At 39.6% G+C, this 13,614-nt stretch overlaps 1 protein-coding gene across 3 annotated transcripts in view; it reads left to right on the top strand.

The window, feature by feature from the left end:
• Nucleotides 1-13,614, top strand: part of LRP2 (LDL receptor related protein 2) — a 178,666-nt gene that overhangs the window by 131,953 nt on the left and 33,099 nt on the right. For all 3 annotated transcript variants that reach the window (XM_075829407.1, XM_075829406.1, XM_075829405.1), the window contains 9 exons: nt 573-868; nt 1,938-2,454; nt 3,632-3,784; nt 5,402-5,572; nt 8,523-8,746; nt 9,942-10,119; nt 10,829-11,025; nt 11,250-11,495; nt 12,579-12,707. In XM_075829407.1, coding sequence (XP_075685522.1) covers nt 573-868; nt 1,938-2,454; nt 3,632-3,784; nt 5,402-5,572; nt 8,523-8,746; nt 9,942-10,119; nt 10,829-11,025; nt 11,250-11,495; nt 12,579-12,707 — 2,111 coding nt within the window. The remainder of the gene's footprint in view (nt 1-572; nt 869-1,937; nt 2,455-3,631; nt 3,785-5,401; nt 5,573-8,522; nt 8,747-9,941; nt 10,120-10,828; nt 11,026-11,249; nt 11,496-12,578; nt 12,708-13,614) is intronic.

Here is a 13,614-nt window from a genome sequence, read left to right as displayed (position 1 = left end):
AATAAATATATAGAATTTTGACAATGTGATTTTCTTTTTTTTTATATATATATAATCTATCTCTCACTGGTAAAATTAACCTAGCCTAAAAATTCTAGACTGTTCATGTCTTTGACAGTGGGCAAACTTACAAAATCAGCAAGGGATCAAATACTTATTTCCTTCACTGTACATTCTTGTATACATTTATATAACAATTAAAAGAATCTAGATACATTTATTTGTGGATTGTGCAGATTTTTACTTTGCCTTTTTATCTTCTTGGACTTGCTTTTTACATAATATAGCAGAGAGCTTTATATAGAAGAGTTTGAAATATAAACAATTTGGATGTTCTCTTTATTTTACACTCACAAGTTATTCTGTATGGATTCATTTGTATGCTAGTAAATTCCATTGGACAATCTTTCATTGAAATAGTTTGGATGACATGAGGGGATTATTAGTTACATTTTGAATTTTCAACACATTCCCTTAATTGCTAGCGCCATCTCTCATGACAGTCAGACGCTCAATGCATGAAAGGATACCATTTTCCCATAATACCTCTAATCAATAGTTTGATCTCCTAGGTGTGACAGACGCAATGACTGTGGAGATAACAGTGATGAAAGAGGGTGCAGCTACCCGCCTTGCCAGCAGCAACAATTCACTTGTCAGAATGGCCGTTGTATTACCAGGGCCTATGTCTGCGATGGAGACAATGACTGTGGGGACGAGTCCGATGAACTGGAACATCTTTGCACTACTCCAGAGGCAACCTGTGCTCCAAACTTCTTTAAATGTGACAATGGCCACTGTATTGAAGCTGTCAAAGTCTGCAACAGGATTGATGAATGTTCCGATAACAGTGATGAGAAAGGATGTGGTGCGTTGAATGATTCTTATATAAAACTGCTCATTGTACCATGTCGATTCAGAATTGAAGACCTTGTTACTTAGCTCAGTTTGGGAAGGCTTTATAGGTTACAAGTATCAAGTATATATTATTTATTGCTTTAAAGAAAGTTATTAAAATTGAAAAGATGAATTATTTGAAATCACGGCAGTGCATAAAAAATATAGATAGATACATGGGGTCTGGGTGCCAGGTCCCCCACCATTATATATAAGAAAGGGACAGACGTTCTGTATTTGTACAATGACTGTAATATAGGTAGATAAGAATAAAGACGCAGGTAAAAACAAGTGACACAACACAGAGCTACACGAACACAGTGCAGGAATATATATGGATCAATATACCTGTACTACATGTTTAGACTAAGGTTTATATATTCACCTTGTAAAGGGATATTCCCATCTTAAAGAGGACCTGTCACCTCTCCTGACATGTCTATTTTAGTAAATACTTGTATTTCCCATAAAATAACAATGGAACATATTTTCTTGGAACATGTTGTGGCATTCCTCTGTTATTCCTCCTTGAAATGTGTAAATAAATTGACAACTGGGTGTTACCATTTCCCTTGTTAATAGGGTGTGTCCCTACACAATGTCCAATCAGTGCTGACAGAGTGAGACTGTCAGTATATAAAAGGACCACACCCCCAACTGGTAACATCCAGTTGTCAATTTATTTACAAATTTCTTGGAAGAATAACAGAGGAATGGCACAACATAGAGTTCTAAGAAAAGATGCTCCAAAAATGTTATTTCATTGGAATACAATTATTTACTAAAACAGACATGTCAGGAGAGGTGATAGGTTCTCTTTAAGCATTTATGGCATATCCACAGTGTACGATCACAGCTTTGGGAATACATTGATGTAATTTGTTTGAGTAGGGGATACTTTGTTTGTAGACAATTCTATAAATTATGTCCAAGTAGAATTGCCATGAACTTTGAATATGCTAATATATAAATTTGCAGAAATCCGAATACTATGTCACTAATCACTACATTACATTAACCATTTATGTTCTCTCATATAGGCATTAATGAGTGCAATGATCCGGCTATCAGTGGCTGTGATCACAACTGTACAGATACACAGACAAGCTTCTTCTGTAGCTGTCAAGCTGGATACAGGCTCATGTCTGATAAACGAACCTGTGATGACATAGATGAGTGTGCAGAATCCCCTTGGTTATGCAGCCAAATCTGTGAGAACACTGCTGGCTCCTACATCTGCAAGTGTGCCCCTGGATACATCCGGGAACCTGATGGAAGAAGCTGCCGCCAAAATAGCAATATTGCCCCTTACCTTATATTTAGTAACCGGTATTATCTGAGGAACCTGACAGTGGATGGACTGTCTTATTCTCTTATATTACAAGGTCTCAGCAATGTGGTGGCCCTGGACTTTGATCGAGTGGAAGAAAGGTTGTATTGGATTGATGTGGGGAGAAGAGTTATGGAGAGAATGTTCTTCAATGGAACTAACAAAGAGGCAATTATTAACACCGATATTCTGAGCGGGGAAGGTTTAGCGGTTGATTGGGTTGGCAGGTAAGAACGATATAACCAATTTTAGGGTAGGATCAATTGTACAGGAACGAAAAAAAACAGCATATTAAAATAACACTACTGCAGTGAAGACAACTGTATATATGTTTACAGCTATATAATAAAGGGTTAATGTCCACTGTGACCGAAATAAAGACAAATAATAAAAGGAAACTCTGCACACATATCATCATCTTAATGAATATCTAGCTGATCAGATAATAGAAGCGATCAAAGAACACACCGGAATAATAGTTATTTGCCTGTTATAGTTAGTACCTGTTCCTTGGCGGTGATTGACGGGCTGATGTGTATGCAGATATACTATGAGGAGGGCGGGGGAGGTGGGAGGGGTGCTACCCTCTATAATACATCATCCAGTGTATTCTTTTGATCGCTTCTAATAGCCAAATGGCACAAGAAATGTTGTGTCCTGTTTTTGCTAATAAGGGAACGGATCTCTGCCTGTAATATTCTGCCCTTACCTAGGGCAGCATATTCAGCTAGAAGATCCGCTTTAATGTGTATACAGTTGGTAGCTATAGATAGTGGCGAGGTTGGAGTTGCCCAAATGCACTTCTGATGTATAAGAGAAAAGCAATAATATAAAGGGCCAGTGGAGGGATGTGATGTCAATTCTTGATAAATGCAAAGTAATGTTATAGCTGTAGAAATAGCTAGCAATATACCAATAAACCATTCTCTTTTATAATGTATATAATGTTTATATAGACCATACACAATATTAATACACATGCAATATGCACTAGAAGGTTAGTACATTAGCCCTGCTATAGAACTTGCACCTGGTCCCACACCAGGACCTTCCATTTACCCTACCTGTGGATAGATAGATAGATAGATAGATAGATAGATAGATAGATAGATAGATAGATAGATAGATAGATAGATAGATAGATAGATAGATGGATTGATAGATCATAGATAGATATTCGATAGATAGATAGATAGATAGATAGATAGATAGATGCTGTTCTGGTTTATGGGCAGCTGATATTGCAGCTGAGTCCCATTGATGGTAATAGCCGCAATACTACATACAGACCATGGACAAGAGTGGCGCTGTTTCAGATATTTTTTTCTTATCCTTGTGAATTGTTGTATGTGTTTCATTCTGTAGTACAGTACTTTACACTCATTGATTTGACTGCAATTCTAGAAAATTATACTGGGTGGACTCGTACAAGAACTGTATCAATGTTGCGGAGCTGGATGGAAGGTTCAGGAAGAGACTGGTAGACCGCTGTGCAGACATCAACAACACCTTCTGCTTTCAGCACCCTAGAGCTATCGTGGTACATCCACAGAAAGGGTATGACATTTCAGACAGAGCATTCCTGTTATTACTTGTGTTAGAAATGACGCCGTTTTCATTATATTGTACTTTACCGTGTCTTTGTATCTGTAATTTCCTGAAAGACAACAAGCTTCAGATATGAAACCGAATCTGTCTTTTATTAATATCTACTTAACATTTTCCCGAGCTTAGTGTGCAGGTCCCTCTCAGGAAATGGGGCAATTTCTGCCTAAATTATTGAATTTCCTATTGATAATCATTGTTGGTTATTTGTATAAATTGGAGCCGTTGAGTTGGATGGATGCCAGTGTGGGCGCATTGCTCTCATTTGATATGCCGTTTTGATAGATGTTCAGTCTTTTAGTATTCCAGTGCATTTGTCATGTCTCTGCTGCCGATATAAACTGACATTATGGAATGTGACATAGACTCCTCCACCCTCGGTCGTACATAGAGATGAGGAGGATCCATAGAAAATATTATAATGGGTCCCCTTTTCTGATGCTTGTTAACACTACCACACCCCTAAACACCTGGGACAGAAGGACTTGGTACTTATTTGCTCTCCATCTCCTTTCCATGATCCTTGGGTTAATTCCCTACATCCATGTTTGCTAATGTTGTAGAGCCAGTCGAGAGGAGATCCTTGCACTGGTTCTTACCACCCATTAAGATAGGGGCTTGAGCTAACCTGGGCTGGGCCTTTTCTTTCCAGGTTTTCCATGGCAGTCGCATGGCTTTCCTATATGTTACGTACTGCCTTGCTTCCATCTTAGAGGGCATTTTCCTCTAATCTATATCTGCTTCTGAGAAAGTTGGGTAACAACCAATGAGGCTGCTATTACAGCTTCCACACGAGTTATCACCCAGCTTTTCAGCAGCCCATATTACTAGCTTACTACTTTTTCATGGCACTATGTTGGTCATTATTTTGCATCATTATTTTTAAGCCAAAACTGTAAACAAGGAGAAGGTGCAAATCTTTCCATTGTACTTTTTCGGTGAAGGTTCCTCTCCTAGTTTTGGCATATAAGTACTGAAGCAAACTACTGATCAAAATAGTGCTGTGTGAAAGTGGCTGTATGAAGTGACGCTGCTCAGAAGCAGATACTACTAAGAAATAGCTGATTTTTTTAATTCTAGGTGGAAAACACTGCAAACAAAATTTTGCTTATTTTTACAATAATATACCGGAAGGCTGATCATATGACGACCATATGGTTACTGATGTCTACTGGACTATTTCCAGTCTATCCAACATCTGTAGAATGAAACAGGCTGAAGTACATATGTATACAGAGATCATGAGGAGACGTTTGTTTTCACACATTACAATAACCTGATACACCAGATAAAATTCTCAGGCATTGTGATATACTGGGTGGGCAATCACTGGTGATCAAGCAGTTTTTACAATGCAAGTCCCGGGATGGCATATAATGGATGACTAATAAAGTAAATACTATGCCTGCCCCTGTTGACTCCGTTATTTACTATGTTACCAGTTAAAGGATTACCAAAAAAGTAATTTTCTGTGTACAATAACAGTATCTTGAATGTGCTCATAGGAAAATATATAATTAGGATATTAATGCCAAAAAGTTGACTCTAACCTTTACTTTGCTTCTTCAGGCACATTTACTGGACAGACTGGGGAGACATGCCGTACATCGGCAGAGTTGGCATGGATGGCAAGAACAAAACCGTTATCATCTCTTCTAAGTTGGAATGGCCTAATGGAATCACAATAGATTACACCAATGACAAGCTCTACTGGGCTGATGCCCACTTGAACTACATTGAGTACGTACTTAGAGAAGAATAAAGCAACTCGGTAACTGTTCATAAACATATACATGGCATGACTCTTTGTAATAGTGACTAGGACATTGAGCTGTTTTTAAATCACTGTCAAAGTGGACACATGGACAGCTCTTGGTCAAAGCCCTTAAGGAGGCCATATAAATTAGACTTACCCAATGATTTTGGTGGGACCAGCCAACCATCTAACATGTTTTAGATGTTCAGGCGACGTTGGTTTTGCAGATCTTAGGGAAAAAAAAGATCAGTGATGCTGAATTCGGCAGCGACCAATTACCCTCACCTTATTGAGAACAAGTGCACATTTGACCAAACCAAGGGGGTGTGTGTATGGGTACGTTGGGCGGAATAGCTGTCAGCTGTCTGGCCGACAGCTATTAAAGGTGTTTGGCCACATTTACATAATTTACCCAATAATATGAAATCACCCAATGACACTCACCAGCATTTTATAAGTAGGAGATACAGCAATATTGTTTTTTCATTCAAAATATTGACTAACACTAATCACTCCTTCTTTCTTTAGAGCAGTAATTTCCAACCTTCCTGCTTAGGAAAACCCTGAAAAAAATTGCTTTCCTGAGGGCCTTTAGAACAATGGTTAAAAGCCGACGGTTAAAGGCTCTGTCCACCATCACAACCAATTTTTATTTATTGTCCCAATGTATCTAAAATTAAAATGAAGCAACTTTGTAATAGGTCTAGATAAAAAATAGGTCTAGATAAAAAATTTCCAGTTCCTGTGCAGACCTATGTGTCACTATGGTAACAGACAACACACTCTTAGTAGTCTAATCCTGCAGTCATACTCCTTTTTATCTCTCGCCTACTTCTTGCTAACCTACCAAATTTTGGTGGTGGACAGTAGGGGGACAGATTAAAGGGAGTATGACTGCAGGATCAGACTACACAGTTTGTTTGTTGTCTGTTACCATGGAGATGTATAGGTCTGCATAAGAGATGTAGAAACAAAACGATTGAACATTTTTAATAAAGACCTATTGCAAACTTGTTTCATTTTTCACTTTAGATACATTAAAGTAACAACAAAAAGGAATTCAGCTGCGAAAGTGGACATAGCCTTTAGGGGACAGCGCTTGATGTTGCTGTCTCCCGAGAAATACTGCGTTAATCTGATAACATCGTATATATAACAAAAGTATATATAAGAGGGCAGTAGACAGTTTAAAGTCAAAATATAATTCACAACCAGACGATATTGGGCACCAGATGATATTGCCGGAAGCTCCGGTCACGGTATAGTGGCCAAGCTGCAGTACGGCAGCTCTGCTCCTATTCAAGTGAATAGGAGCAGAGTGCAGTTCTGCAGAACGGGTGCTATGCAGTGGTCGGAGCCATCTGCTTCCGGCTCCAACTACTGCATATCGTTCAAAATATCCGGCGCCCGGAGGCAGCCAGATCAGCTGATCGCTGCCGGGTCCAGGTGTCGGTGATGATATACTGATGGCCGGTGGATAGGTCATCAGTTATCCGATTGTGGAAAACCCCTTTAAAGACGATTTTTTTAGGTCCCTTACTATATGTTTATTCTTTTATTGCGCTGCACATTCTGTCGGCAAACACAACACCAAAGGAAAGTATATCCTATCCAATTCTTTTCATTATTTTTTTCTTCTATTTATTCAGTTTTCCCGGCACTATACATACGGCATCAGTTGAAGAGCCTCAAACTTTTTTATGCTGTGAAAACAATTTTATTAGAGCTTTGTGGAACAAAGATTATAATACGTTTTCAATTTGTATGAACTTAAATGATCACAGTTGAGCTTAGCAATGACAGACAAGTAATACAAAGACAAAAAAAAAGAAAGAAAAGAGAATGACTAGCTTCAGGCATTAAGAGTGTCAGGACAGATTGTACTGTACTTCAGAGGAGTTTCAATATATCAACTCGCCCTAGTTTGGGAACCTACAACTTTTTCATGTAAAATATTATTTAAAATACAATAATATATTGTATTCGTGTTGTTGTTGTTGTTGTTGTTGTTGTGTGCTAAAATAGCAGAGGGTAGTACTTATTGTAGCTGATGAATTCTCACTATGCAGAGCCACCAGGGCTGGTACAAGATGTAGGTGGCCATCTAAATCACCATTGAGGGGATGGTAGCACAATGCAAGGGTACAATAAAGGCTACCCTTTATTGCATTGTGAGGGTATAGTGCAGATTGAGGTTAGTGTTGGGCTGCAGTATATGTGTATGAAATATATATACACAGTATATAAGCTGCAGGAGCTGTTGGACCCTGCTAAAGATATATTGCATGGTGACCAGCCAGCCATACGTTAAGAGTTAAACATGTATCGAGAATATGGGGGTGGAGGGTAATAGGAAGTGTGTGGGGAAGGGGGTCAACAGTGATAAATGAAATAATTTTCCATACAACAACTATTATGCTGGAAAGGGACGGAAGATGGTGGAGCACATTCTAAAACCTCTTGTCCCACACTTGAGGCCACAACTGGACCATTTTTGAGGCCAGAAATTGTCTTTCCAAAAAAAGGACTATTGATTTGCGTGTAAAACTTTGGTGGAGATTTATTAAGTTATAGATTATCTTAATGTAAAGAGTAAGGTTTGCCTAATTTATGTAGAGGCGCATGCCTTTTATTAAATTAGGCCTAGCTCTGGCCATCTGTTCACCTGATAGGGAAATCTTCGGCAGTTACGAGCTGGCCTAAATTTCCATTATAATTTATGCCAGGTTTATGCCCCTGGCAGAGGCAGCGTAAAATGCAAAAGTCACAACATGTTTCTGCAAATTGCGACTTTTCTACACCAGAAATCTGGCGTAAAGTACTTAATAAATTCTCATTGCTTTTTGTTTAGTCCCATCCCACTTGGCAGCCTGAATATGCAGTTCTGTTTTTGTTTAAGACATTTGTCGTTTTCCTTTTGCATTGTCCCTATAGATATTCGGACTTGGATGGTAGACACCGGCACTCTGTATATGACGGCAATCTCCCTCATCCTTTTGCTATCACTATATTTGAAGATACGTTATATTGGACTGACTGGAACACTAGAACGGTAGAGAAGGGAAATAAATACAATGGGTCTGGGAGAACCATGTTGGCCAATACCACACACAGGCCATTTGATATTCATGTGTATCATCCTTACAGACAGCCTATAGGTAAGTACTGGTACTAATGCATTGGGGGTAATTACATCATTAGTTGTAGTTTTTATAGTTTACTTAACTTTCCTCTTTGGAATATAAAAACCACTCAAAAACTAACAGTAAGATCATGTATAATGGATGCTGTAAGACTAACATGTTCCGAATACAACTATTATATTATTGACTCTACCTGTTTTCATTGTAATGAGTTCTAATCACAATTCAACAGATTATTTAAATTAAATTTAGCATTTTTATTTTTTCCTGGGACTGTTAGGGCTCAGGCACACATGAAGGGTGTTGATATGGGTCCATATTATGGATCTGCAAACACTCTGCATGCCGCCGTGTTGTGCCCGCATGAGGTACTGTATGTGCCCTATAAGAAATCCTACTTGGAGAAAATACCTCTGTATTATGGCATATCATCGAGCACAAAGCAGTTTATCTCAGATTCCCAGAATTGGAGGCACATGAAGGACTCTATACAGCACAGATCCATAATACGACCATATACATAAGGACTTAATCTACTTCATCATTTGGGGGAAGACGGGTCAGGACACTTGAGATTAATAGTTTTACCATTAATACTGACTATGTCCATGGTCTTCATAGTCTTTAGGAATTTACTTGTCATGGTGGTACAGGGTACTTTGCTGTAAAGTGTTCGGTTTAGGCAGACGTGCAGTTATTTGGGGCTACCCATTGGAGCGCAGGGGCCTCTTTGTACCAGCAGCCTTCTATGGTTATTGTGCCTTCCCCTTTATTTCAACTTTGGGTTCACTCCCTTTAGTTTGATTGTTTTTTTTAGGCCTCACGAACACGGCATAGCCATGTGACGGAGGCTCTACAGCGGCACGCAATCCTATGAACATATATTATTATACATAAATACGAGGGGACACAACTGTACATACATGTATGTATGTTACACGCACATATATAACATGCATGTTACTGGGTGAATAGCGTCTTGTAGCTGAAGGATAAATGACTGCACATTTCACAGCTATCATTCTGAACATTAGGGTATAGGTGTGGGAGGCACATTCTAAAAATTGTTGCCCACCGATAGAGCTTGTCGCGCCTCTGGTGACAAATCATGTGGGATCTTTTATTTTAGCCATTACAGCTCTTTAAGATAAAATTATTAGTGGTTTAACTTACATTTTAAAGTAGTCCTATATTGCCTCAATTTTTCTAGTGAACAATCCGTGTGGCAGAAACAACGGAGGCTGTTCCCACTTGTGTCTCATTAAAGAAGGAGGCCAAGGATACACTTGTGAATGTCCAGACAATTTCTTGGCCATGCAGTTCGGACACGTCATTCGCTGCCTTCCATCGTGCTCCAGTACCCAGTTTTTATGTGCTGACAGTGAAAGGTAAGCGCACCTTTTTAAGATACTTACTTATAGACACGGCCTGAATCTGAAATAAAGTCAATCTGGCAAGGCCCAGAGCTGTGACTCTGGTGTAAAGGATCTGCCAGGCACAACTTCTGTGGATACGCCCATAGGTAATGAGTCTGCACCTGAGTCTATGTCTCTGAGACTGACTCCATCTTCCACCACTCAGGATGGCAGGCTTAGGAGTGGGAGAGCCTATCGCAGCCTGGCCAGATGGAGCTAGCTCCCGCCCTCTGTCTATTTATACCTGCCTTTCCTGTTCCTCCTTTGCTTGTGATTCTTCTTGTGTGGTTTCCTGGCCCAGCTACAGCTTCTGACTATTTGATCCTGCTCCATACTGACCCTGGCTTACTGACTACTCTCCTGCTCCATGCGTTTGGTACCTCGTGCACTCCTGGTTTGACTCGGCTCGTTCACCACTCTTGTTGCTCACGGTGTTGCCGTGGGCAACTGCCCCATTTCCCTTAGCTTTGTGTTCCCTTGTCTGTTTGTCTCGTGCACTTACTGAGCGTAGGGACCGCCGCCCAGTTGTACCCCGTCGCCTAGGGCGGGTCGTTGCAAGTAGGCAGGGACAGAGTGGTGGGTAGATTAGGGCTCACTTGTCCGTTTCCCTACCCCCCGTCATTACATCTGGTATATGTTTTTTTGTGTATAACCTGGTCATTTTTTTGTCGCCACACTATAGATGTATCCCTATATGGTGGAAATGCGATGGCCAGCGAGACTGCAGGGATGGCTCAGATGAGCCACCTACCTGTCCTCATAGGTACTGCCGCGTGGGACAGTTCCAGTGCAATGATGGAAACTGCACAAGTTCTCACTTCTTGTGTAACACTTTTCCAGACTGTTCAGACAACTCCGATGAAGATCCAGTTCTTTGTGGTAAGATAGGAACATGATCGGGCCATTATTTGGTATGATGTGTGATATGCAATATATGTGCATGGGACTATTGAATAGATCCACATGATTGCCACTTGTCTTATCAATCAGATCACAACTAGAGAATGGGGTAGTAATTATATCTATATGCTATTATAAATATCTTTTATGCTTATCCTCCACTTTATTGAGAATTCTTGATACTTGACTTTTATTTCATACAGCCACTCATCAGTGTGACGACCACCAGTGGCAGTGTGCTAACAAGCGTTGTATCCCCGAGGCATGGCAGTGTGACACAGAGGATGACTGCGGTGACAACTCAGATGAAGACAGTACCCATTGCGCCACAAGAACCTGTAATCCAGGGCAATTTAAATGCAACAATGGACGCTGTATCCCTCAGAGCTGGAAATGTGATGTGGACAATGATTGTGGGGACCATTCAGATGAGCCCATTCAGGAGTGCAGTAAGAATTATTCCAAGTTCATAATAACATAGCAATTATACATGAGGTTGACTTTATTTACTGTTCCCACATAATTTTAAGACAGTTGTAAGACGATTCAGATATAATTTTAAAATAATTAGGATCTGGACAAATTGATTGTGGTCATATCAGTTATTGGCAGTGGGTATAAAGCCTATGCTATACAGCACTATTATGTCATGTTACACTAATGTCTCCACATTTATATTCTCTATTGGATTAAGACTCATAAAAATGAATGGAAAAAGTTGTGTAATTAAAACCATTTAAAAGTCTCATTGTCTGACCGGCGCCTTTAATGGTGCCCTATGTGGTACCTTCTATTGATACCCCCTGTTATGGTATACCATTTAGTGCCCAAATAACACTATTATGCAGTATATAAGTAACAATACAATTTGGTACTCAAACAAGATTTCCATAAGGTGCTCAGGTGACACCTCCAGGCAGTTGCCCAACAAATATATAGACAATGTAGCTGGATCCAGTGCAGCCACCTTCTCATAGGTTTGGGCACCAAGTGTGGGACCTGGGGTACACGTTTCAGTAGCCCAGGTCATCAAGGCCAGTGACTTCTATTTCAATAGTGACAAGTGTTGCACCCTTTGCGACCGCTCAGCCCTAAGACTGGCCATGCGTGTGACTTGTAGCTGTGTAGCGTTGTATAAAACACTGGATTTCCATATCTGTAAACTAAATGTAAATCTTAAAGTCCCCTTACATGCTTTCATTCAGCTGCACTAAAAGTATAATTTTTAGCATAAAAAACAGGAGGCACAGGCATATTGATAAAAAGAGCAGATAAAGAGAAGATAAAGTATGCTGCACAGGGAACACCCACTGAGCTCTAAATGTGCAGCTATACATGCTGGCATGTCTGAGAAAACCGATTAAAAAAAAAAAATGAAGCAATACATAAATCAGTCTTTATCTTTCCACAAAACATTTTTCACAACTTTATTATTTGCAAACTATTTTATTTAAAACAGAAATGCAAAATAGAAGACATAAGTATAGAATATAAGATGGCATTTACTGTGTTTTCTAAAAATTTGCTTTCAGTGGGTCCTGCTTATCGCTGTGACAATCACACTGACTTTGACTGCAAGACAAACTATCGGTGCATCCCACTATGGGCTGTGTGCAATGGATATGATGACTGTAGAGATAACTCTGATGAAGAAAACTGTGGTAAGTAAGATTTTTGTCCTATATTAAAGTACATAAAGACAAATAAACCTGGCCTATAGTAATATATGTGAGTCATTGTGATTTAGGAATTAGCAGTTGAGGCTTGTAAAGCTAAGGATCTTTAGATCTAGTCCGTCCATTGCTACTGTCTGCACTAATAAGTAATTCATGATACTACAAAAATAGGCAATTTGCCTGCACTTTATTGGTGCGACAATTCAGTGCAATGGTTCCTTGTAGATTGCTAGGCAAAGCTGACCCAGTGAGCTATGTCTAATACAGGGTCTGGGGGTCCGGTACATAGCTCAGGGATTCAAAGAATACCAACATGGGAATCCCGGAGTCATGCACCACCCCCTAGGGACCTGTGCTAGGCATAAACATAGTGTATCAGCTCTTCCTGAAGTGTTCATTTAATTCTTCTGCCCCATAGCCCCATAATGCAGCAGAATTTTAATAACATGTACAATGGAAAGAGTCAGATGTTTAGGTTCTCAAACTAGAAAGCTACAATTCTGATTTTATGTTGGTATATCATTACGTTCAGTACATATAAAGATATAAAGTGCATGAGCTTATGCATAACCTGGCAGTCCTGCATTGCCAGTTCAGAAAAGGATCAACCATGTTATATTTTTGTGGCTGATCCTCCTTTGTTCTTCCTGGCTATGAAAATCATGAAATTGTGTGATACCACTCAACCCTACCTCCTCCATAGACATGAGGGATGTTGAATGTACAACTTTTAGCCATTAGTTATCCGATACCTTTGGGCAGCTTTAGTCATACATATAGTGGACACAGAGTTTCTAGATCAATATCATACAAATGATCATGGGTGCACACATTATTGTACACTTTAGTAGCCAGTTAGAGTCAATCTAATTTTTTAGTAATCCGACAAAAA

This window comes from Rhinoderma darwinii, chromosome 6, assembly GCF_050947455.1.
Source record: "Rhinoderma darwinii isolate aRhiDar2 chromosome 6, aRhiDar2.hap1, whole genome shotgun sequence".
Taxonomy (NCBI): Eukaryota; Metazoa; Chordata; class Amphibia; order Anura; family Rhinodermatidae; genus Rhinoderma; species Rhinoderma darwinii.
Note: the sequence above shows the minus strand (reverse complement) of the source record. Positions and strands in the feature narration are given on the sequence as shown.